Genomic DNA, 26799 nt, shown 5'->3' with positions numbered 1-26799 from the left:
TTTAACCTCCCATGCCTCTTTCCTGGGCTGAAAAATGGAGATTCCTCACACAATTGAGGGTTAAATGACTTAATAACTTTCAAGCGTTCATAAGATTGTTACTGCATTATTACCCCTCAAAATGTCTTAACCTGTAACTTGTAATCAATAAGTATTTGCTACTCTGCAGACAATTTCAACAAATGGCTTTACTTAACATTAGACCTGCTCAGGATATATCTTAACATGACTGTCAGCACCAGTAAAGATATAACAGTTGCTGTTAGGATTTCAGAGCAAAGTTAAGGAAAACCGACCTCTTCTTACACCAACCCAGCAGACACAAAACTCTCAAACTCCAGCTTCGTAATACTCAACCACATTCCTTCAAATAAAAAAGGTCAGATTATACTCTTCCTTTTATTAAAATAGTTTAGTGCTTTAAAATAAAAACTACGCTGCACAAGTCAGCAGACTATTATAGGCACTAAATAAGACACTGTAATTCAAGTGTTTGAAAATTAAATATGCATAAAATACTAGTTTATGAAATACTTGAGAAAATATAAAATACTTCTCCTATTTCAAACAGGTGCCTTCTAACCCCAAAACTAGGGCCAGGACAATGAAACATAAGTCAGAGTAAATTTGTCATCCCACTAAATCATTTCCTTACTAGTAACTTGGAGGGGACTTGTGATATCCAGATCTCATTCCTACACTAGAAGTTTAAGGAGTGAAATCCTGGATGACGCCTAACTCAAGACCAGGAAAATGTCTCCACAGTTGTTAAATCAAACAATGCCACCCAATTCCCACCTGTCTGTGATCTGAACCTGGGTACAGAAAAATGATGATTATCTTCAGGTTCAAGAATTTGTCAGCCCTGAAAATCAGAAGTCAAGTACCTAGAGCCAAGTTTCCATTCCAGCTGAGGGCTATGTTTACCTGGCTCAGCTGAGGGCTATGTTTACCTGGCTCACTCACAAAGTAAGTTTCAATCAACATCAATAGGTCACCGCCATACAGCAACCATCAATCCATCAATAGCACACAAAGGCCAGATCAGACCACAGGTCACTTGGCCCCCTTCACTGAACCAGATCCTTGACCTGGTGGACAGGAGAATGGCCTGGCAGGCAAGAGTTAGATTCTTCTAGCCACAGCTCCATTTTGAGATTTTTTGATGGATCTGACTCTCTTAGAGAAATCCAAATGTGAAGAATTTTTGGAATAGTTGGAAAACTTCTTTGAATATGCTTCACAGATCTAACCACTTCATTTGTGCAGTAACATAAAAATGTATTACTTGTAACTTCTTTGTTCACAAAACCATCCAGCGCTAGTGAGATGATGGTCCACGGGGACAATTACCACTTCTCTTAAGGGTCCGCACAGGTCTTAAAACCTAACCAAATCAGTTTCTCTATCTGTGCTTAAAACTGGAATTTGATCTTTTCCTTCTCGCAAAAATAAGTTAAAGAAAAAATAAACACTGTATTAAAGTACTTCTTGGCAGTGCAGAAGGAATTTGCTACAGAAAAGCATATGCAGTGTTAAGCATTATATATACAACGCTAATAATGCAATGGAACTTTAACAACACAACCGAAGACCCAGACCAAGTCAGTGTTGGTAGTCAAGTTCACTTAAGTGCGACTCTTCTGTCCATATTTGAGTTTTTATGTTGGGAAAGTGGTCTGTGTCTATATATAAATACATCCATAATCCGAGCCATACTATAATGGAACTCTTCTGCAATGTCCCTCCGGTCCACCCCCCTTTTCAAGAACTACCAGCCGGGAAAACATGCGCCCTGCAAACCCCAGGAAAGCCCCACGCTTGCATGGATTCGGATGAACTGCACAACTTTTCAGCCTTCGTGACTTCTACCACTCTTCTGGTGCTCGTCACTTTTAAAGACCCCCCACCTCCCACCCCCTCAGAGACTCCTCGTCTCAGCTGTACACTCGGTCCTGACAGCGATACGCCGGACGTTGTCTCGAGCCAGCTCGGACGACCTCAGACGTTTCCACCAGGGCGCCAGCCGGCCGGACCCCGAAAGCTCCGACTGCTGCCCCACCTCCCCGAGCCGCCCGCCCCCCAAGCCCTCTACAGCCCCAAATCCCGGGAGCAGCATCTCACGGTGGAAGCGCTCGGGACCCGCCACGGACCTCCCCCTTCCCCGCAGCCTCGCTCTCCCCACTCTATCCTCTCCCCGCGTCGGGGACCGACAACACTCCGCGGCTGAACTGACTCCGGAGGCCGCGCGTCCCCTCACCAGGCCCTGCCTGGGCCTCTCGGCTCGGCGCCTTCCCCTGCCCCGCCTGGCCCCGCCGAGCTCCCACCGCACTGCATGGTAGCACCAGTCCTAGGCCCAGCACTCACTCAGGAAGGTAGGTGGAGGAGAAGGAGCTCCACTTGTGCAGTGCATAGGGCAGAAGCCGGCACTCGGGCGCCGCAGCGACAGCCCCACCAGCCGCCATCTTGTCAGCACCGTAGCAGCCGCCACCGATCGCCGGCCGCGCCGGAAGGAGGGAGGGGCGTGGCCTGATCTTAAAGGGGCCGCGGCCCGGCTCAGCTGTCCGCAACTTGAGCCTCGCTTCATGGGTTAGCGGAGGCGCGCGCATGTCCGCGAGTTTCCGACGCGGAACCCTCTGGAGGGACTACCTGAAACTGGGACGGGAGTGTGAGAACCTGAGGGGCTCTCCTGTGGGACTTGGAGGGAGTGACGCAAAAGGACTTGTCTTACAAGCTGAGGTAAGGAAAAAACCCAAGAATATCAGGACAAGAAATACGTGGTAGCTGTGGGCCAGGAAGGGAGCGCGAGAAGATGAACTTGGCGAAGGGACGCCTTTGCGACTTCGGAAACCCCTGCCCTCTGCAGTTGATAAATCCGTGTTAAGGACACCGCACCGAAAGGACCCGGAGTGGAAGAGCGAATGCCCTTTCCCTCTGGAGTGGTCGTGGTGTCAGATGTCCTGTCCCCGTGCTCTAGGGGCACGCAGGCACGGGCCAGGGAAAGGCTCGCGTGCCCTCCTGTCCTGCCTTGTGCCCTCCGTGGTGAGCACTGGGTGCCAGCCCTCGCGTACCTATCTTGTGGAGTTGGTTTGCGAGGTCATGACATTCATCCCGCCCGCCCCAGACCAGAAAAAAACAAAAATCCTTGGGGACCCGGGGTGGCTGCGTGACACCAGTGTACCTTTTGTTAACTCTGCCCGCTGTTCACTCTGACGTGTAACCCAAAAGTTCGCAAAGAGCGCGAGGCCGAGAGAGGGTTGCGAAGAAAACGACCACGGAGGGAATGCCAGTCCTTGGGCTCTGAATGCCACCTGGGCACCATACCCGCGTCTCATCCAAAAAGGGACTCCCGCTGTCAGTAGCTGGTGGCTGTAGATCATGCTCCCCTCAGGAACCCGTTTGTCGGGGTGAGGCGAGTCTGTCTCTTGGTTTAGCCTTTGCAGCCGCCAGAGCCCTTGTCACTCATCGTCTAAGAGCCCACCCCCCACCCCCCGGAGAGCCGGGACAGTATTCCATCGCCACCCGAGAGAGGAAAGCGCTCACGCAGAGGCTCTCAGTGAAGGAGCCAGGGCGTGAGAGCGCCTCCACTTATTCTCTTCCCGCGGTAATCTATACCCTGCCCAAACGTCCTCGCATCTCCCGATGCTCTGTTTCCCCCGGGGGAAATATAATAAGGGGCCGCCACTAGCGAAGCAGATCGGGAATGCTCGATAAAGAAGCCACCGCCTGTCACCCTACAAAAGTCACGTGCGCTGTGAGTGTAGCCGCGTGTTGGAAAAGTCTGTGCTCCTGGAGGGAACGCTGTCATCCCGGGGACTCCAGTGGGGAGTGCAGAGACAGGGAGAGAGGTCGGAGGAGGCTAGTCCCGAAAGGGATCGGTGGATTATCTTTGGAAGAAAATCCTTTTAAACGGCGACGATTAAGGTGGTGACTCAGTTCAATTAGTTCCGGACTCCGCAATGGCTAATTATGCCTCAACCTAATGTCGGGAGAGTGCTTTTCTTTGCAGACGTGGAGTTATGGTTCACGAGTGATCTTCAAACAAACAAAAAAAGCATATAGACCAGTTCTTCCTAAATGACTTTCTCTGAGTTTCAGTGACTTTCTGTTCCCTTTGGGTAACATCAAAAGGCCTTAGCAGAGGCCTTTCCTATCCTGCCTTATCTCTCCAGCCTCCTCTCCCTCTCTCCTTTCCCCTTTGCACCCTTTACTCCAGCCACACTAAACTAACGCACAGAATTGGTTCCTGTAACTCCTGTTCTTTCTGGTCTCCCTCCAGGGCTTAGTCTAAGCACAGCTAGGAGTAATCGTCCCCCATCTTCACCTGGCTAACTCTGCTCCTCTTTCAGATTATTTTATTCTGGAAAACCACTCCCCATCACTTATTTTGGGGTTCAATGCCATTTTCTACTTTTCCCTTGGCACTCTAACTTTCCCTGTTTATCTTAGCAATGAATATAATTGCTAATTATATGAATTTGCAATTATTCAATTAGCAATTAGTTAAATTACAATATATTTTAACTTCCTCCTTATTTCTCATTCTCTCTCCCTAAACTATAACTGCCATAAAGGCAGAAGTCGTGCATATCTTGTTCACAGTTGCATCCTCAGCCCTGTTAGAGTGTCTAGCACATAGTGGATAGTCAATAAATATTTCTCGAAGACTAAGTGCATTGTGCTAAAAGAGAACTTGGGTTACAAAGGAATAAGAATGCAAGAACTTCTCAGACTGCAAACAGGTATCCCTGAGGTCTGATTGCCATGGGGCATGTGAAGATTCAGGATAACATGGCTTTCCTACAGCATAGATTTTATAAAGGGTAAAATAATTTAAAGCACTCGTATGTTAACATAAATACAGATAGGTATGATACTGAACCCAAAATTTGTATAAAATAGAAAACTGAAGAAATTTCAAATTTTTCAGGAGTCTTGTTAGTAGCTTGTATCTCTTAGCCTTTGGGGCATTACTTTAGGGTAGTGGTTGGCAAACCACAGCTGGTGAGCCACATGCGGCTCTTTGGCCCCTTGAATGCGGCTCTTTGGCCAGCTTAGGAGTACCCTAATTAAGTTAATAACAATGTACCTACCTATATAGTTTAAGTTTAAAAAATTTAGCTCTCAAAAGAAATTTCAATCATACTGTTGATATTTGGCTCTCTTGACTAATGAGTTTACCGACCACCGCCTTAGGGGATGGGGTTTATTTGTAAGGATACATGGGGACATCCTGGAAAAGTTCCTGGAAACTCTCAGCAGCCATTTAGTTCCTCTAGTTCCCCCACACTTCAAAGATTGGCACATATTGATGGCCTCTTTTTTTTTTTTTTTTTTCTGAAGCTGGAAACCGGGAGGCAGACAGACTCCCGCATGCGCCCAACCGGGATCCACCCGGCACGCCCACCAGGGGGCGATGCTCTGCCCATCCGGGGTGTCCCTCTGTTGCAGCCAGAGCCACTCTAGCGCCTGAGGCAGAGGCCACAGAGCCATCCCCAGCACCCAGGCCATCTTTTTGCTCCAATGGAGCCTGGGCTGTGGGAGGGGAAGAGAGAGACAGAGAGGAAGGAGAGGAGGGGTGGAGAAGCAGATGGGCGCCTCTCCTGTGTGCCCTTGCCGGTAATCGAACCCAGGACCTCCGCACGCCAGGCCGACGCTCTACCACTGAGCCAACTGGCCAGGGCCTTGATGGCCTCTTGGAGAACTAAATAATAGATCATCATTTTGGGAGGATCAACAGCTCTAGTAACCAAGTCATCTTTTTGTCCCCTAAAAGCAATCATCTTGACTCATCTTTCAATCTCACTATAGGTCTCATAGTAAATACTCCCCAGCCAGGCGTCCCCAAACTATGGCCCGCAGGCCGCAATGCGGCCCCCCTGAGGCCATTTATCCAGCCCCCACTGCACTACTGGAAAGGGTACCTCTTTCATTGGTGGTCAGTAAGAGGACCACTGTATTTGGCAGCCCTCCAATGGTCTGAGGGACAGTGAACTGGCCCCCTGTGTAAAAAGTTTGGAGACCCCTGCCCCAGACAGAATAACTGATTGTATTTGGTTTGTCACCATTCATGATCTTTTCCTGAAAAAAAAAAAAAAATCCTAGATGCTAAGGAGACAGGGATAAACAGACAAGCCAGACAAGGACACTGCGTTCATGGAGCTTACATTCTGGTAGGGAAACATATAATAAATGTAATAAACAAGTCAACTAGATAATTTTAGTTTGTGTATTTTAGGTTCTGACAAGAGACTACACTGGAGTAGTGTTTAGATTGGATGGTAAAAGAAAACTTCTCTAAGGTAATATTTGAGCTAATCCCTGTACAGTAAGTACATGCCAGCCATGCAAAAGCTAGAGGAAAAAATTCTGGGGAGAGAGAATAAACCAATGCAATAGGCCTACAGCAGGAAAGGGGTTGCTATGTACAAAGACAGGAAAGTGTGGCCGGAGCATAGTGATGGAGGGGGAGAGGACAGTCAGAACAAATAGGGCATGAACAGTGTTGGGAACAAGTCATGACACAGGAATGTGAAGGAGAGATCTGTGCAGAGACTCAAGCCAAGGAGCGATGGATAGCAAAATTCACTTTACATTTTGTACAGATCACTCTGCAGAAAAAGAAAAAGAAAAAAAGATTGAAGAGAGGCAAGATGGGTTGGAGTAAAGGAGGGTCGACAGGAGGGCATTATAGTAGCCGGACAAGAAATGATGGTGGTTTGGACTAGCAGAGGAGAGGGAGAGAAGTGGTTGACATATTTTGGAAGTAAAGCCCACTAGACTTGCTGACGAGGGGGGAAAGGCAGGAAAAAAAAAAAGAAAGAATCTACTATGTAGATTATGATGCTTTTATCAAGAGGGAAAGATTTGGGGTTGGAACAGTTCTGAGGGAGAAGGAATCAAGAATTCTGACATCAGTGTACTGTATAGGGGATGCCTAATAGATATGCAAGTGGAATTGCCAATATCCAATGCGGAGGCCTATATTGGCCAGAGTCTTATATTAAGCCACCTCATAGGCATTTGACCTTCATCATAGCTAACCAATCAATGGTTGCTTATTTCTTTTTTTGTTGGCTTTGGCACTGATACCCGGGACCACGAATTTTTCTCTGCGTAGCAGTGTCACCATAGCTCCAGGTACAGCAACCCTAGATAGAAGAAACCATCTGTGGCAGCAGAAGGGGCTGAGGTATACTCCCTGTATTCAAAAATAGTCCAGGGAAAGAAACCGAGAGTATACATCGAAAATCTTAGTTTCAGTCCTAGTTCTGCAACTTTTCTGGCCATGAAACTGTGGAAAAGTCACTTCTCTGAGTCTCATTTTCTACCGCTATCAAGTGAATTTAATCAAAATCTATCTTTTCTATTTCAAAAGGGAGTTTTGAAGATCAAGTGAAGGAAGAGTACTTGTCTGCTATGCTATAACATAAGTTCTCATTTAGTTCTCACAGAAACCCTGAGGCATAAATATCATTATTCCTCCTTTCACAAATGAGGAAAATAAGACTCAGAAAGGTCAAATAATTGTTGTCTTCGGTCCCCTTTCCCCACCTCCATGGACAGGGTCGGTGGGAAGATAGTGAGATTGGGGTATTCATTCCCCTGACTCCCTGCCCGCAAGGTCACTTCGGGCTGACTGGCCTTTACTTTGAAGGGAACAAGACCTCCTCCCGAGTGGCCTCTCCCCAGCTCTCTCTGGTTCTGGGTTCCAGTAACCACTCATTTTTGCTCCCTGTGGTTTCATGGTATGTCCTCACATATTTATAAAAAGTCTGTTTATTAAACCTTTCAGCTTGCCCAATTTCAGAATGCCATCTGTTCCCAGCTAGGACCCTAACTGATACAATAAGTTATCCAAAGAAGTATAGCTATTCAGTGACAGAACCAGAATCTGTTTGGTTCAAAAACCCAGCCTGGTTGATTGCATCCCATTCTTCTCAAGTGGAAAGAGACTTAGCAAACTGTAAAGTACTATTCAGATACAAAATATTGTCAAATAATGAAGACCATCAGAGTTTAAAAGGAAGGAAAACAAATACAGCTGATTTTATTTGTTTCCAGGCAAAGGAATACACCAATGGGCTGAAGGGGAAAAGAACATGTCTTTAATGGTTAGTAATGGCTTTCAGGGTTATTACAGTAATTAAAGATTAAAACAAATACTATAAAAAGGCTAGAATAAATCCACAGCTCTGTACATGACTAGTTAAAACAAACCCTATGCTTCACAGGTCGGGGGGGGGGGGAATCTAGGTCCTGTAAGTACCTTGTTTTAGCTTACTGGTGTTGTTCAAGTTCATGGTTTCTGTAACAGCTTTAGCTGGTTTAGAGAGTTGAAGCACAGCACAGTATTCAGTGTCTTATCTGCCAGCCTGTAAATGGAAGAATTTCCCTCTACAATATTGTTATGCAACAGATGAAGAGACAAATACCCAATATGTTAGACGTTACGCCTAAATTCACTTGTACAACTGGGCTGTTTACAGATCTGAATCTAGAACCCAAGTACCTAATTCTCAGCCACCTTGTTCCTAATGTAATTAATGGGAAATTTTTAGGTCTACACCTACATGATTCTTCTTTAATTCTCTACAATTAGCACATAGTAGATCCTCAAGAAATATTTCCTGAACTGAATCTCTTAGTTCCTACTGAATTCCTTCTCTGTCTTAGTTGAGTCTGTTTTAACAAAACTATTATAGACTAGATGGCTTAAACTACAAACATTTCTCACAGTTCTGGAGGCTGGGACATCCGAGATCAAGGTGCAGGTATATTTGGTATTTAGTGAGAGCCTTCTTCCTGGTTTGCAGACAGCCACCTTCTTGCTTCCACCCCTGGCCCCCCAAAATGCATGTTTCTCACAAGCAAAATACTTTCATTCCATCCCAACAACCCCAGGAGTATTAACTCATTCCAGCACTAACCCTAAAGTCTATAAAATCCAAAGTTTCATCTATCATCTAAATCAGATATGACTGAGATTCACCCTAAGGCAAAATTCCTTTCCAGCCTATGAAGCCAAACCTGCATAGGATAGACATTCCCATTCCAACAGGTAGAAATAAGGAGGAGGAAAGGGTGATTAGTTCCAAGCACATCCAAAACCCAGCAAGGCAAACTCTATGAGATCTCAAGGCTGTGAATAATCCCCTTTCTCTTGATGTTCTCTGCTTTCTGAACCCCTTCTTTCCCCCAGGCCCCCTCACTTGCCCCTCACCCCTGCCCCACAGTCTGCCAGGCTAGAGACACACCCCTACAGATCCTGGCATCCAAGGCTTTGCGTGGGGGCTGTCTGGCTTGTTGCAATGCTCTCCACCTTTTGAAACCATGGAGGCAGCCCTGATGATCTCTGAATTGCCTTCAGGGTCATTCTTCCCTTGTCTTGAAGAATAGCTTTGCTCCAGCCAGGTCCTAGAAAATTCAAGAAGTCCAGTAGGCTTCCTTCATTCCCATCCCCTTCAGTTCAAACCCAGGTCTGTGGTTCAGTTTCACACTGATCTCCTTATCCAATGGGCAATTAGCGACACTTTTGATACTCTTTTCCAAACCCAGCTTTCTCATTTTTTTGTGATATGGACAGGCTAAGAAATTTCTATATCGTTACATCCTGGATCCTTTTTCTTAACAGTTCCATCCTCAATTCATTTCTCTCTTTTTGCATTTTACTATAAGCAGTCAGGAGGAACCAAGCTGGTTCTTCAACACTTTTCTTAGAAATCTCCTCAGCTAGATGTCCACTGTCATCTCTTGGAAGTTCTACCTTCCACAGAACACTAGAACACAAACATGGTTCAGCCAGGTTCTTTGCCACCTTGTGACATGGGTCACCTTGTTTCTAATACCATGTTCCTCATTTCTGTGTGAGACACGAGTAGTCTTTACTGATCATATTTCTGCTACCATTCTGTACGTGATTTCTTATATATTCTCTAAGAAGATAGAAGCTTTCTCTCCTGTTCTCTCTCTGAACTCTCACCAGAATCACCTTTAGGGGTTCCATCACAGCAATATTGACTTTTTCTAGCATGCACCCAGTACAAGGTCACTGATGCCCTCATTAGGCTCCACCTTCCTGATCTCACCTAAACCTAATTACTGTCCTAAGGTCCCATTTCCAAATAGCATCACATTGGGGATTAGGGCTTCAACCTAATGTATGAAATTTAGGAGAACACAAACATTCAGTCCATAACCACTAATTTAGGATTATAGTTTTTGAAACTAAAGGGAATTTGCTTAGAGGTCATCTCTGGATCAGAAGACTAAACAGAACAAAAGGCATGGGGGCTGTCAATCTATTTTTTGGTCACTAAAGGAATTAAATCACCGTGTGGATTAGAAGAATGAACTTGCCCCGGTATAATTCCCATTGGACCATCTTGCATGTCAGGAATTTGCATGCATTATCTCAGTTAATCCTCACAACAGCCCTGCAAGTAAACTCAGATTCTTGAAGGTCAAGATTAGCCAAACTCACACGTGCCCTCTTTGTTAATACAATTCTCAAATGTATTCATTCCTAACATCACCCCAGCATTCAGGATTCAGAAGGCCAAGGGAAAGAATCCATTGTATTCCTAAAGCTAAGTGCTCTGCCTCAATCTTCTCTTCTCCCATGGTTTCCTGACTAACTCATTTCAACTGTGTTATGGTTGTTTGAAATAATTTATTTGAGCACAACACTGCCCAAAGGAGCAGATGAAAAGCAAATACCCATGTTTTGTTTGCTAAGCAAGGGGATATCCGATCTGTTTTCTTAGACAAAGGTGATTGAGCCCACTGAGGCCTCTGCCCAAGTCAGAGGTGAACCATGAAACTAGCTTCAAGTACAAAGCTTGGGTCTGTCTTCTCCCAGGAGGTGGCAGCAGCAGCAGCCTCAGCCTGCTGGAGAAATCAGGCCAAATTCATCCTTTTGCCTATTGGCACCCAAACCTAGAAACTCCTGGTTCCAGTGACCACTTTATCCCTCCTTTGGTTTGCTGAGTTTGGTTGGAACCGGTGCACCGGAACTGGCAATGGTTCCTCTCTTAAGTGCCTAGTTTTTTTATAAGCACTTTGGTCTGAGCTGCGACCTTGAAGGATGTGTGAAGGAGGACCAGGAAGCCTTTGGCCAGAGAAAAGTGCTTCAAAAAGAAGCAATGACTTAAATACGTCCATCCACACAGGCATAAATCCAGAAGACCCCAGCTCACAGTTTGGTGTCGCACCAAAAATATAGATTCTAGACCCCGACCTCGGGCTACCAGCTAGCTGACCTTGTCATTGACTCTCTGTCAGAGCTGCTATTTCCTTAGCCACCTAGTGTGGACGAAATCGTGCCTGCTAATTCTTCATTATGAGTTACTGCGCTTTTATTTTCTTGATTAAGTAAGGTTGGGCCTTCACATTTTCAGAATTGAAAAAAGAAGTCCCAGATATCACAAAGCACTACTGATTCCAAGTTAATCCCAGGTGAGCACATATCCTGGTTTGTTGAACACCGCCAGCTGCCTCCGAGGTGGGCAGGAATCCCAGGAAATGTCTGAACAGCACACAGTATGGATGAACTGTCAACTGCTGGGAGTTGCTTTGCAAATTACCACATCTAAATGAAGCTGACAAAATAACATTCCAAAAAGCAATTAACACTGGTTCCTAATGTATTTGGGACTAAAAAGTCTTTTGGGAAAAGTGAAATTGGCTCAGAAAAAAATTATCCCAGCCCTCTGGGTAGAGCAAGTTTGAGGTTCAGGGGATGCTTAGTATCTGTCAGTGCTTTTGTCCCAGCACCTGGTCTTTTGTGAAAGGGGAGACAGAACCAGCTCCTCTTATGTCCCCCAGCCAACCCACCTTCACTTCATCTTGGTTGCGGTCACCTTCATTGACTGGACTGCTTAACCTTTTATCCATTCATTCAGTAATCACTTATTGGGCACCTGCTATGGGCCAGGTGCTGGGAATGCACCTACCTATTAAGCTCACAATCAAGTGGTCAGATATTAAACAGGCTAACATACAGAATTCAGGAAGGATTAGTGTATATGATATAAAGTAATAATAGTGGTCATAGTAGTGGTAGCAGTAGCATTACCTTCATGAGGCCACAGGCCAAATATATTTCCTAACTAAAGCTGTCCCCCCCCCTTTTTTTTTTGACAGAGACAGAGAGAGTCAGAGAGAGGGACAGAAAGGGGCAGACAGACAGGAAAGGAGAGAGATGAGAAGCATCAATTCTTTGTTGTGGCATCTTAGTTGTTCATTGATTGCTTGTTCATTGCTTGCTTTCTCATATGTGCCTTGACCAGGGGGCTACAGCAGAGTGAGTGACCCCTTGCTCAAGCCAGTGAGCTTGGGCTTCAAGCCAGACCCCTTTGAACTCAAGCCAATGACCATGGGGTCATGTCTATGATCCCATGCTCAAGCTAGTGAGCCCGCGCACAAGCCAGCGACCTCAGGATCTCAAACCTGGGTATTCCGTGCCCCAGTCCCACGCTCTAACCACTGCGCCACCACCTGGTCAGGCTAATCTCGTTGTCTTATAGGTACTGGCCCCTGTGGGTCTATCAAGGCAACCCTCATTTCCTCTTTCACATGGAAGTCATCATATTGGACTTCCATCCAGTTTTGGCTCCAGAATGCCGCTATCAGTGGAAATACGGATGTGTTACCTGTTATGAAAGGACCAGGCTGAGTGGGGACAGCTTCCTCCTCTACCTGTTCCTCCTGAGAGGATTAGCACAGGTTATGGGCAGGTTGAACTGGTTGCAGTGTTACTGAAACAGGGGGGACTGGACAGAGGGAACTGGGGAATATCAGAAATAGAAGAGCATGGTGATAGGAAATTCTAGATTGGTTCCACAATAGAAAAGGGAACCGTATTCATTTGGAGAGCAAATCAGAGAAATAGGGGACATCGGGATGCCCCGTAGGACAAGAGGCTGAGCTGAGCTATACAGTACAAGAAACAACCAGAAAGGAAGCAAACAGTTTCTCCTGGTTCCCCTGGAACTCAGATGAGCCCGAGGAGGTCAACTGAAGTTTATCTTCAAAGAGACACCATATGTCTTCATAATGTTGGATTCGGGTCATTTCTCAATTGTTTACAAAGACCTTTCTTACAATATTGATCATTTTTATTTATTTTCCTCCTGTATACTTCCAAATAAGTTCAAAATGATCTCTGCCAACCTCTACAACTGATTTTCAACCATGCCAGTTACTAAATATATAGCACAGAGATTGACAACCTCTTGCCTTTGACTTAATTTTATCCAGTTTAATTTCAAGTCACTGCTTTATGGCCCCAAAAAACCCAGCATTATAATAGGATTCTGTTGAGCACATTCAGAGAGAACCATCTCAGGAGTGGCTCTCACTCTTGGCTGCATATTGGAATTGCATGGGAAACTTTTTCAAATTCCCACACCACTTAACTAGGGGTGGGACCTAGTCATCGATATATTAATTTTAAGTTCCTCAAAAGATTTCTGTGCGCAATCAAGGTTGAGGACTTTCCCCACTTACATCTTAGGATAGTGGCACTCAGGAAGCGCTCAGCTGGAAACTGACACCTGAGCTCCCTCCTCCCTTTGGAATTTCTCCCTCGAAGTCCTGCATGGAGAAACCAGATTCCACAATGGCATCTAGTGTGGACATCCACTTTGTAAGACTTCCTTCCATTCTAGCTTTCCCACCTTATCCACCAAGTCTACATTCAATACGATTTGAGTACTTAAGGAGCTGTGGACAGGAGTTAAACAACATGTCAAAGACACCCGAGAACAAGTGATGGGGATATCATCATTGTCATGTTCCAGAAATCCCATATTCATCTTTAAAACAAACATAAATTTTTTTTAAGTCCCCATGCTACTCAGTCTTTCCCCCCTCCTCCTTTCTTTACCTATTTTTCTCTTCCCCTTCCTGTCCACCTGTCTCCTTCACCTGCTCTCCTACCCTGTCACTGTCTCATTCCTGTGACCTCTTGTTTATCTTTCTTTATCCTCTGCATCAGGCTATCGCTTCTGCATCTGAATCCATTTTTTCCCTCTCTATTCTCACCCCTTACCCCACAATATACACTGTCTTCTCCATTTCACCATCTTTTTCCCTTACAGCACCTTGATTGACTATAGAACAAAACCATTGTCAGATATTTATAATATTACATAAGATACTTTATTGTTAATTTTAAAAGCAAATGAGTTTTGAAAGTACTATACTTCTCTCTCCAAGGAGGAAAAAAACATGCTTATTGTTAGCATTCCTTAAATACTAATAATTATTTTTCATATAACTTTCCATGTTGGCCCTAGATTACTTTTTTAAATGTAGTTCAGTGACCCTCAATAGAAAAATGGTTCTGTTTTTCGATAACCCCAACAATAGCAGCTGGTATCAATGTGAAAAAGAGAAACAAGCTAAAAACAGTAGTTGAGTGTACGTACCCTGAATTGCATATTCAGTTGCAAAGTCATCATCATCATTATTGTAATTGCAGAGGGGAGGCATTTAAATAATTGTTCAAAGTGTCTTCTTGAGGAAATAACTAAATCAGGGCCAGCTGTCACAACCCAACCTACAATAACAATCTTGTATATGCATCTTCAGTATTCATAGCAACTCTTCAATAACAAATTTGTGCATTCATCTAGTGCCCTTAAGCAACCTAAAAAATAACAAACAAATCTTGATCAGAGCCAGTGTCTCACTTGGTAGTTGACCTGTGTTTTTAATCAGTGTCCCGGAACAACCTTAGAATCATGAACCACCAAACAGAAGTTGTACCATTAATTCAATGACAAACTGAGGTGGGTGACCCAACATTCACCTACTATTTCATTATTATTATTGAATTTAGAGAGAGAAAAAAACATCAGTTTGTTGTTCCACTTATTTATGCATTCATCGGTTGATTCTTGTTTGTGCCCTGACCCGGGATCGAACCTACAAACTTGGCGTGTTGGGACGATGCTCTAACCAACTCAGCTACCCAGCCAGGCCTCCACCTGTTATGTCATGGCAACATAGCTAGTTTTAAGTAGAGTGGAAACCAGGTAGCTCAGCAGACAAACTAAAATATTTAGGAGAATTAGCCACAAAGATAGACAATTGTTTATTGACTTAAATTTGTAAACAAACAGGGAACTGTGCAAAAAGAGGGAAGGCCTTGTTTTTCGTTTACTTGTGAAAGCCAAAAGCATTTGAGATTTTTTTTTTCTTCCCAAGATACAGCTGTGAAATGACTAATAGGAATTAAGTGAGCCTGCACTAGGAACTGAATGTGCCACTTCACTGGGAACAGAAATTGTTCCCCTGATAGAGGCTGTCCTCTCAGATTAGTACCTTGGGTGTTTTAAAGAGAAGCAGCCAGACACAAATATGATGCATTTATAAAGAGCAAGAATCATCCAAGCACCTTTGCAAAATTTCTTTATATCTCAGTGCTTCTGAATCATGTTTATATCCTAACTTCTATGCTCCTGAAGAAACTCAGAAGCGAGGAAGAACGAGAAAAAAAATTTTCTATCACATTGCTTTTGCCTTGCTGGGCTTTCCAATAGGAGTCTTGCCAAAGAAGGGTGAATGACTCGAGACCGCTTTAAGAAACTTGGAAACCAATCTGATTCAATCTTCCTAGTTTCTAAAAATCATACACCTTGTTGTGGTGGCTCGATATTATTTGCATATATGCATTCCCAGTTAAAATCAATTTGAGCATAGCCTTGTCCTCTTTCAGTAATTAAAATATTTTCTGCAGGAAGTAACCGAAGGGGCACTGATTGGCATTTGAAAACTGTTTCAAGGCATGATCTATGTCCCACAAGGTCCTTGAATAATGTTGCCTTAGGAACTGAACTCTTATTTATAGCAATTAGCCTATAAATAGGCTAAAGTTGTTCATTATCATCATTTTCCTTGAAGTTGCAGAACATGTTGATGATATTAAGTGAGGACTTTCTCTCTCTTTCTCTTTCTGTATATATTATTATTATTATTATTATTAAGAGGCGAGGAGGAAGAGAAACAGACTCCCGCATGCACCCTGATTGAGATCCACCGGGCAAGCCCCCTACCAAGTGATGCTCTGCCCATCTGGAGCTGCTCCATTGCTCAGCAACCAAGCTATTTTAGCACCTGAGGCAAGGCCATGGAGCCATCCCCAGCACCCAGGGGCCAACTTACACAAACCATTCAAGACATGACTGAGGTAGAAGAAGAGAGAGAGAGAGAAGGGAGAGAGGGAGGGGTGAGGAAGCAGATGGTCACTTCTCCTGTGTGCTCTGATTGGAAATTGAACCCAGGATTTCCACATCCCAGGCCAATGCTCTACCACTGAGCAAACCAGCCAGGGCCTATTCTTTTTTCATTGTGAAAGTAAGACACCAACATAAATATCAATTCACACATCAAAAAAGTTTCAAATGGAAAGAAAATAATCTCCTTTTCATTCTCCTTATCGGAAGGTAAGCATTGTTAACTATCTCTTGTGTATTCTTGCCACAAAGCATATATAATAGATACACTATTTTTACACAAAGCAGATTACATAATATACAGTATCCTATTGTAAGATAATAGAAAATACATATATTGGTCTCTGCCTCCAGTTGGCACAGAGCTAAAACCTTTGTAAATGCCTAAGTGATAAGAGCACTATGAGCATTTTTTTTCCCTAATAGTTAGTCTCCACTTCCTGACACAGAGCTCTTAATTTCCTTTGAACTGCCTAGGTGATAGGAGTGTCATTTGTTCTAGTGATGTGGCTCCTGAATGGCCCTGGATGGGGGCTGGTCCTCAGAAAGACCAAGCTATGATTAGAAGCTTGGCATTTCCAACCCCACCCCCTCGTTCTCCAGGGGTGAGAGTTCTATCCCCTAGAACTAGAAATGGAGTTAATAATTGATCATACCTATGTGATGAAACCTCCATAAAAATCCCAATAGTTTGGGGTTCAGAGAGCTTCCCACCGGGAGAACCACCTAACTGGAGGGTGATGCAGCCCAGCCTCACAGCGACAGAAGCTGCGGCACAAGGGACCTTCCTGGATGTTGTCCAATGTATCCCTTCATCTGGCTGTTCATCTGCATCCCTTAAATGATCATTTATTAGCTAATAAACTGGTAAACAAAATGCAGTGTTTCCCCGAGTTCTGTGAACTGTTCTAGCAAATAATCGAATCCAAGGGGGAGGAAGTCACACAAACCTCTGATCTGTAGCCAAGTCAGAAGTTGTGGGTAACCTGAGGACTTACTGCTTGAGGTTGGCATCTGAAGTGGGGAGATCTCATGGGACTGAGCTAACCTGTGGGATCTAACACCATCTCCAGGTAGATAGTGTCAGAATTTAATTAAACTGTAGGACACCCAGATGGTGTCACAGAATTGCTTGGTGTCAGAAGTGTTGTTAAGTGTGGTGGTCACATGAGAGTGAAGGAGAGACACACAGGAGGAAGACCTATACCCTGCCTTATTCATTTAATAATGTATCAGAAATATTTCCATGCCAGCACATACAGATATTACAAGATCTTTTCATCATTGTATGTGCCACATTTATTTAACTGTTGCCCCACTGATGAACATTTCAATCATAGCCATTTACTATTATTATAAAAATGTTTCAGTCTGGCCTGTGGTGGTGCAGTGGATTAAGCGTTGACCTGGAATGCTGAGGTCAACGGTTCAAAACCGTGGGTCAAAACCCTGGGCTGGCCTGGCTAAGGCACATATGAGAGTTGATGCTTCCTGCTCTTCCCCCTACTCTACCTTTCTCTCTCTCTCTTCTCTAAAATGAATAAATAAAATCTTTTTTAAAAGTTTCCATGAATATCCTTACACATATGTCATTGGGAACTTGTATGACTCTATCTAGGATCCACAGGATAAATGCCTTGAAATGAAATTACTAGGTCAAAATATGATATATGTATATACATTTAAGATTGGGTTAGGTGTTCTCAAATTGTAAGCACTAAATGGTTCCCATCCACCTTTCCATCAGCAATATAAGTTTAAGCCCTGGCCAGGTTGTAGGTTCAATCCCCTGTCAGGGCACATACAAGAATCAACCAATGAATGCATAAATACGTGGAAAAACAAATTGATGTTTTTCTCTCTCAAAAAATTTTTAAGTGTTTTACATGAAAGTATTTATCAATATCTTTCTTTTTGATTTCTGAGTTTTGTCTTTTAAATATCAGCTCTCTCACAAGAAGAGTCTCTTTCAAGTGGCCATGTTAATGCACCAACGCTTGATTTTAATTCTGTGTCACATGATATACAGGTTAAAAAAAAATAGGCTTTAATGTGGAAAGAGGAAACTTAGAATGTCAAGGTCATTGAAAGAAGGGAGGGCACGGAGACCCTATCCTCTTATTGTTTCTGGCTGGCCCGCTGGCCTCACAGAATGGTTTGTGTTCCAGGAAAGGGAACTTTGCCCCTCTTTTGGTCTCTTTATATGGAACAAGTGTGAGAGTACCTTATCAGTGAGTGGAAAAATCAGACTGTCTTGGCACCAGGCAGCCTGGATTTTGGTGCCAGCTGTTTACCAGAGTTGTCCAGGAAACACACACAAGCTGCCCAGCACCTAGACTTTTGGTCCTGTGGGATGTTACACAAGAGAAAGGAAACCAGTGGTCTTATGGAAAGCTGAGCTTGTATACAGTTCCTCTGGCTGGGAGCAGCCCTTTTCCTGGTCCCCAACACCCCATACCTGGTTTGAGCTAGCTCATTGTCCAGGCAACACAGAATGAGCAACCAGATTCATTTAGAACAGGCCTGGTCTTTGCATTAAGGAGTCAGGCACTGGAGATAAGATTAACTCTTTTTAAAAAAGGTAACCCCCAACTATTTAAAAAAAATTTAAGCCCAAAATGTTAAAAGAATGATACAATGAATATTCTTCACCTAGATCCACCAATTGTGAACATTTACCTAGATCCACCAATTGTGAACATTTACCTAGATCCACCAATTGTGAACATTTTGTTACCTTTGCTTTATCTCTTTCTATATACATTTTTATCCATTGAAGCATTTGGAAGTAGGTTGAATACCTTATGATAGTTCATTCAAAATAATTCACACACATTTCCTAATAATAAAGGCATTCACCTACATGATGGCAAGACCATTTTTCAGACCTAGGAAAATTAACTCTTCACCATAGTTAATTCTACATTCAAATTTCTCTAGTTTTTCCAAATGTCCTTTATTACCATCTTTCTTTGTTTGACCCAAGATCTTAAAGTCTTTACATTCCATTTGGTTCTGTCCCTCTAGTCCAGTGCCCTGAGGCAGACAATTAGCAATATCTAGAGATACTTTTGATTGTCATAGCTGGTGGTAGAAACCAAGACATCTGCTAAATATCCTACAATATACAGGACAACCCCAACAAAGAATCACCTGGTCCAAAATGTCAATTATTGGCCCTGGCCGGTTAGCTCAGTGCTAAAGCGTCAGCCTAGCATGCGGGAGTCCCGGGTTCGATTCCCGGCCAGGGCACACAGGAGAAGCGCCCATCTGCTTCTCCACCCCTCCCCTCTCCTTCTTCTCTGTCTCTCTCTTCCCCTCCTGCAGCCAAGGCTCTATTGGAGCAAAGATAGCCTGGGTGCTGAGGATGGCTCTGTGGCCTCTGCCTCAGGCGCTAGAATGGCTCTGATTGCAACAGAGCAACGCCCCAGATGGGCAGAGCATCGCCCCCTGGTGGGCATGCCGGGTGGATCCCGGTCAGGCGCATGCAGGAGTCTGTCTGACTGCCTCCCCGTTTCCAACTTCAGAAAAATACAAAAAAAAAAAAAAAAAAAAGTCAATTATTGCTGAGATAGAAAAAACTTGTCTATCTGAGTCTCATTACTTTTTTGTTCTCGTTTTTCATGACATTGGCTTGTAGTGTCTAGGCCAGTTGTAGTGTAGAATGTCCCATGTTCTGGGTTTTTCTGACTTTTTCCTCACGATTAGTTTCCATTTAAATATATTCGGCAAAAATATTATATAAGTCATCATACCCATCCCAAAACTCCATGGCATAATATTAGCAGCCATTGGCTAAGTCATTCTGTTGATCTGGGCTGGGCTCAGCTGATTTTGGCTAGACTTATTCATGTATCTACAGTCATCTGTCAGATTGACTAGGGGCTGGCTGGTCTAGGGTGACCTCAGCCGGGATCACTTGGCTCTGCTCCATTTATCCATCGTACTTAGCAGGCTATCCCTGGCCTGTTCTCATGGACAAGACAGGAGTCTGAAAGAGAATGGAACTGTGCAAGATCTCTTGAAGGCTAGGCTAAGAATTGGCACTCTGTCACTTCCACTGCATTATGTGAGCCAGAGCAGGTAACAAAGCCAGTATAGATTCAAGTGGTGGAGAAATAAATTACACCTCTCGATGGGAGTTGCTGCAGAGTCATTGCAAGGGGTATGGATGAGGCAGGGAAAGAATCTGGGCCTACTGCAATCGGTCTATCAAAATGATATTGTATACCACTTACGGCATCCGATCCAGAGGTATGTAATGTCAGGTTGTCCCACTATTGGTGATGTTAAGTTTGAGACTTGATTAATTGGTAACTTACAAAGCTCTTCTCTGGAAAGCTCTATGGGTGAGTTGATATCTTGGTACATAGTCTCTATCCCGTTCGCCACTGTATTACTTTCCTAGGGCTGCTATAACAGACTACCCACAAATTGGATGGCTTCCATCAACAGAAATTTATTGTCTCACAGTTCTGGAGGCTAGAAGTATGTTAACCATGTGTTGATAGGGCTCTATCTGAAACCTTAATGGAGAATCCTTCCTTGCCTCTTGCAGTTTGGGGTAGCCCCAGACATTTCTTGGCTTGTCACTGCAACACTTCAATTCAGCCTCTATCTTCATATGACATTCCCCCTGTGTCTCTGTCTTCACATGATCATTTTCCTACAAGAACACCAATCATGTTGGATTAGGGTTCCATCCTACTGGATTATGACCTCATCTTAACTAATTGTATCTGATATGAATTTATTTCTAAATAAGATCACATTCTGGGGTACTGGGGGTTAGGAATTCACCTTACCTTTTTTGGGAATCATAATTCAACTCATAACAGCCATCAACCCTTCACTCAAAGGTTTTATCATCCATCAGCAGTCATTAATTAACTCAGTTATTACACTGCAATTACACTGCAGTGTTTTTCGTAGGCCTTATCATTGCTTCACTTATTAGCTGGCATTCTTCTGTAAAGAAGATTTTGTTTTTCTCTTTTTCCTCCATGTCTTTTTTTTCCCCTCCCCCTCTTGTAAAAGATTTTATTTATTTATTTTAGAGAGAGAAGGGGACAAGAAGCGGGAAGCATGAACTCATAGTAGTTGCATCTTGTACATGCCTTAACTGGGCAAGCCTGGGGTTTTGAACCAGCGACCTCAGCATTGTAGGTCAACACTTTATCCATTGTGTCACCACAGGTCAGGCTCCCCCCACTTTTTAAATAACTTGGAATATTTGGCTTTTTTTTAAAAAAATCACTTTTATACAATCATCATGGAATGTTTTATCCACTATCACATCAGCCATAATTTTTGTACAACAATACAAACAAAATTTTGGTAATCAAATTAATTGTCTCAGATTTGGCTAGTGAGAGACCATAAAGTCATTTCTTTTTTTCCTATTTTTTTCTTTTACAGAGACAGAGAGAGAGAGTCAGAGAGAGGGATAGATAGGGACAAACAGACAGGAACGGAGAGAGATGAGAAGCATCAATCATTAGTTTTTCGTTGCGACACCTTAGTTGTTCATTGATTGCTTTCTCATATGTGCCTTGACCGTGGGCTTTCAGCAGACTGAGGGACCCCTTGCTGGAGCCAGCGACCTTGGGTCCAAGCTGGTGAGCTTTGCTCAAACTGACAACCTTGGGGTCTCGAACCTGGGTCTTACGCATCCCATTCCGATGCTCTATCCACTGCGCCACCACCTGGTCAGGCCATAAAGTCAATTCTTAATGAAGTAAAGTATAATAAGTACTTAAACTTTTATTAAATCTAAAATCCTTCTTTGTAAAACATGGCCACTCCTACTCTCTCCCATAGGATTTACTTCCACTGTCCAGATCACTTTCTCCACAGAAAGGCTATGGGATTATTCCCCAAGGGGACACAACAATCTCGTTATCATTCCTAAAGTATGGCCATTAAAAAAAACCAAAAAGCTGTCATTTATTGAGTATTCTCTGCTTTACATGTTATTTTAATTGTCATAATATTATTACAAATGAGAAATCTGAGGCTTAACGTGAAATACTAGAAAGAACATAGATTTTGCAAACTGATGGTTTGACTCCTGGTTCTGTCACCTCTTAGGTATGTGATGTGGGCCTTGGTTTGTTTATCTGTACTATGGCGATGATGACATCTGCCTCACAGGTTTGAGCCCAGCAGCTTACTTAACCTAGAATAGGTGCTGATTAGTTCTCTTCTTTCCGTAGCCTGATGACAGGCCACGATTTCTAGGTCATGCTGGATAAATGACAGTGCCGCAGAGTCCACTAGCAATCAGGAGTTGATCAGCCTCATTAATCAGAATATGTTTATTGGGAATTAAAGATAGCTCGACCTAAGTCAGCTAAAGTTTATCTTTAAATATGGGGTTTTTTGGAAAACATTTGATAATCGATTTACTTTTTTTTTTTTAAGATTTTTAAAATTGATTTTAGAGAGAGAGAAGAGGGGAGGAGAGGGAGGCATCAACTCATAGTAGTTGCTTTGTGTATGTGCCTTAACCACAAGCCCAAGGTTTGGAACTGACAAACTCAGCATTCCAGGTCAACGCTTTAGTCACTGTGCCACTACAGGCCAGGCGATGATCAATTTCTTAAACACTTTTGTGAGAAGGAGATCATATCTATTCAACTTAAGAGAACATCTTTTGTGGAGATCTTCTGCAATTTATATACACATTAGGAAGCGCATTTACAAATCATTCTTCAAAATGGTTCAACTTTGTTGAAAACAATGTATTCATTCTTTCCACAAATAGCATTTGGTACTATGTCCCATGCAATGTTCTAGGCACTTGGGATACATCAGAGATGAAAAAAAATATCCCTGCTCTGGTGTACCTCCTAGTTGGAGGAGATAGGTGAAAAACAGTGAAGTTTGCAAATTATATAGAGTATTAGAAGTAGATAAGTGCTAACGAGAAAAATAAACAAATCAGGAGTACAGAGGAGGGGATTGCAATTTTAAATAGGGTTGTCATCATTTAAAAGGTGATATTTGAACAAAGATTTGAAGGAGGTGAAAAAATTGGTCATGTGACCATCTGGGAGAACAACAAACATGAGGCCCTTGGGAGGCTAGTGCGGATGGAGTGCAATGAACGAGAGGAAGTATTTTATTTATCTAACAAACACTTAAATGGCCCTCACTACTAGGCACACATGGTCTCTATTTCTCTCTATATATTTACCTCTGCCTTTTTTCATCCCCTTCTTTCCCCAGAGCTCACTCACTCTCTCTCTGGAACACATACCCACCTTTCCCCCCTCTTCTTCCCTCAAGGTGCATACCTTTGCTCTCTCTTTCTCTCTCCTAAGCTCCAAGGGCCCTTCTTTGTGACTTGTTTCTTGAGCCCATGAAGCCCAGCTGGCTCACTTTTTCTACCCCTGCGACTTTCTAAACAAACTTTCACTTGCATTAGAAAAAAATAAATAAAGTGCCCTCACTCAAGCACTTTAAAATGTTAACTAATTCTCCCAATAACTATGTGAAGTGGATGCCGTCTTTCTCTTTTCTAGATGAGGAAATGAGACACAGGAAGGTTAAATAACTTTCCCCAAATGACTTAACTATCAAGTTATAGAGCTGGGACTAGAGCTCAGAGAGTCTGTCTCTAGAGACTTTTCGTGTTTTTAAGCACCAAAGTTGCTGTATTGTCTTCTAGTAGTGAGAGAGGAGGTCTGGTAATGGGCTACCTCCCACACTTTAGTAAGGATTTGGGTTTTTATTCTGAGTGATATGGGTTTTAAACAGAAGAGTGATATGTGTTTGTTTTTTCAGAAATTTCCAAAGCATTTATGTACTTTAAGTACATATTACTCTTGGCATTTAATACAGCAACTCAAATGGATATCGATTTATGGAACCAAAGAAAACTTGATATATATAATATAGAGATGATATCCCATCAGATACCATTTGTGTAAGGGTATTCTCACCTGTTTTTTAAAGTCTTATAAGAACTTCCTCATTGTGTAGATTTAGTAATACTTATGAACTTGGCTGTGCTTTTTAGGGGGCACCAAGACAAAGTTTTGACCAAAAAAAACATTGATGGGGAAAAGAATGTGTAGGAGCAAATGGACTTCTTAAGATGTGTCCTAGCTACACACCAAAGGTGATAGGTTGGTGGTGCTGCTGTCTCAGGGCTTAATGAGTCAGCACTTTATAGTGGGTCACCAAACTTCACTGGGGCTCCATGGCCTCAAGTGCAGAGTGACCCAGAGGCATGCCTTTGAGAGTATTGAAAGGACCCTGGCTCAAGCCATCTACCTGCTCAAGGAGCATTTAGAAGCAGCACAGGCAGAGTCAGTCTGTAGAGGAGAAAGCATTGGGAAGATCACAGTTATCCAAGAAGGACATTAATAATCATAATAGTTGCTGTAACTTATTTAGCATTTATTGTATGCCTAGCATCATGCCAAACGCTTTATAAGCACGAGCTATATAGTAAACTAAGGCTAAAGAGGTTATGTAAATTGCCCAAGATCATCTTCAGCTCTGACTTAGACATAGCTCTACCTGTCTCGAAAGCCCATTTTCCTACTCATTTATTCTATGCTGTCTTGGAATATAATTCTCGATGGTTATTCCTTCTGTAACCTTCAAAACACTGACTCTCTGGGGGCAGTTCAGTTCTGAATTTCCAGCTGCCCGTTGGACACCAGTGCAGGTTTCAGCCTTAACTTTTAATGTACTGCTCAGTTTATCAGACCCATCTCCTCTGCCTCAGCAGATTTCTGGTCATTGTTTCTCAAATCCTCAGTTCCTTCTTTTGTCCCAGCCGCCGCTGAGGCTGACTTGCTCTGTTTGGGCCTATACAGCCTTGCTACTTTATCTGCCACTTTTCCAGTCTGGCCCTCTCCCCCGACTGCCACTGAACAACCAGGCTCACCAGCTACACGGCATGATTTCTCTCTCTCCTCTCAACCATGATGAAAGGCCATCCCATAGAGCATTGGCTGTGGCTTTCTGGGAGACTAACCATGGGAAAATGTGAAGTAACCTAGAAGTAGGAGGGAATGGCATATTTTGATCGGTGGGAAATAGGAGGTGGGAGAGAACCACAAAGGTGGCTGCCCTTTCCTTTCTTTCTTCCAAGAACTTACCTGAGCATGTTTTCATCATATCTGGAGAGATTCTGAATGGACATACCTACTGTCTCTGCAGATTGTCCAAGCATCATCTTGCATTCCCTTTTTGTCTCACTCTCAATGTCTCTCTTCCCTTTTTGTCTCACTCTCAATGACCTGGGATTGCATCTAAATAAAACATTAGCATTAATTCCTGGTTGGAATTCTATTTTTCTAGAAAACATAGGCTTAAGATAGCCAGGCTCAATTTCTCTCAAGGGTACCACCACTTCTTCTGTTCTTTTGGCTCAAAGCCAAGCTTCCAAGAGATAGTAATAGCTGATAATATTGTAATTTTTTTTGTCAGTATACCTGATAGAATTCATCTATTCCTCCAAAAGGGTGCAGTGTATTTGAAAGAAAATAAAAATAATTGAAAGGCTCCCTGGTGGTAAAAAGATTCTGAACCAGTAGCTCAAATCTAGGATCAATCCTAAATCCACTCATGCCCTGTGCATCTCACAACTGGCTTTTTCTTTCCTTTCCAGTCTCGCCCTGGTTTGGGTCCCCGGTATTCTCACTGGGACTATTGAACACCTTCCTCATTTGTCTTTCAGTTCCCCCACTCTCCTACTTCTGATCTAATCTAAATACCATTGCCAGCAGCTAAACAGTCCTAAAAGCTGGCTTTTTTCTTGTTCCTCTGTGTCCAAAATCCATCAGTAACATCTCACTGCCCATAGAATACTGTCTAAAGTTCCTTCTAAAGTGAATCTTCACTCAAGGCCCTTTATAAATCACGCGACCTACATTTCCAGCCTTACTACCAACTATAGTGTTCCTCTATGTGAATCACACCACTGGCTATTCTGGGCTGCTTGCTGTTCCCTAACATATGTTACACTTTTCTAAGACCACCATGCCTCTGCTATTGAACTGGTCCACAGAAGTATTTGTGGGTTTTGTTACCCCGCCCTCATCCGCACCAGCCTGGGAAGTATCAGAATGCCTCCCACATCTGTAACACTTCCTAGGAATTTTTAATAGACAGGACACCAAATTGTGTATCAATTCATTCTTCCATTCCAAACAAAGCCATGTAGTCCAGGAGCTGGCACCTAACTGAGGGCAATAAACCTATCTAGGCCCTGGCTGGTTGGCTCAGTGATAGAGCATTGGCCCAGTGTGTGGAAGTCCCAGGTTTGATTCCCGGCCAGGGCACCCATCTGCTTCTTCACCCCTCCCCCTCTCCTTCTCTGTCTCTTCCCCTCCTGCAGCCAAGGCTCCATTGGAGCAAAGTTGGCCCGGGCGCTGAGGATGGCTCTGTGGCCTCTGCCTCAGGTACTAGAATGGCTCCGGTTGCAATGGAGCTATGCCCCAGATGGGCAGAGCATCGCCCTCTAGTGGGCATGCTGAGTGGACCCCAGTTAGGTGCATGCGGGAGTCTGTCTCTCTGCCTCCCTGCTTCTCACTTCAGA

General features: G+C 43.5%; 1 protein-coding gene and 1 long non-coding RNA gene across 6 annotated transcripts in view; one reads left to right on the top strand and one right to left on the bottom strand.

Moving 5' to 3' along the window:
* The window catches only part of MKLN1 (muskelin 1), a 328173-nt gene that overhangs the window by 151888 nt on the left and 149486 nt on the right, over positions 1-26799 (bottom strand). Inside the window, exon 1 of one of the 4 annotated variants that reach the window (XM_066262315.1) lies at positions 2368-2519. The exons of the other annotated variants lie outside the window; for them this stretch is intronic. Within the exon in view, the coding sequence (XP_066118412.1) occupies positions 2368-2465 (98 nt within the window). The 5' untranslated portion in view covers positions 2466-2519. Of the gene's footprint in view, positions 1-2367; positions 2520-26799 lie in introns of those variants that run through there. 4 annotated transcript variants of the gene reach the window in all.
* Positions 2606-26799, top strand: part of LOC136326420 (uncharacterized) — a 115764-nt gene continuing 91570 nt past the window's right edge. For both annotated transcript variants that reach the window (XR_010729445.1, XR_010729446.1), the window contains exon 1: positions 2606-2739. This is a non-coding gene — a long non-coding RNA (uncharacterized lncRNA). The remainder of the gene's footprint in view (positions 2740-26799) is intronic.

The sequence above is a fragment of the Saccopteryx bilineata genome, chromosome 2 (genome assembly GCF_036850765.1).
Source record: "Saccopteryx bilineata isolate mSacBil1 chromosome 2, mSacBil1_pri_phased_curated, whole genome shotgun sequence".
Classification (NCBI taxonomy): Eukaryota; Metazoa; Chordata; class Mammalia; order Chiroptera; family Emballonuridae; genus Saccopteryx; species Saccopteryx bilineata.
Note: the sequence above shows the minus strand (reverse complement) of the source record. Positions and strands in the feature narration are given on the sequence as shown.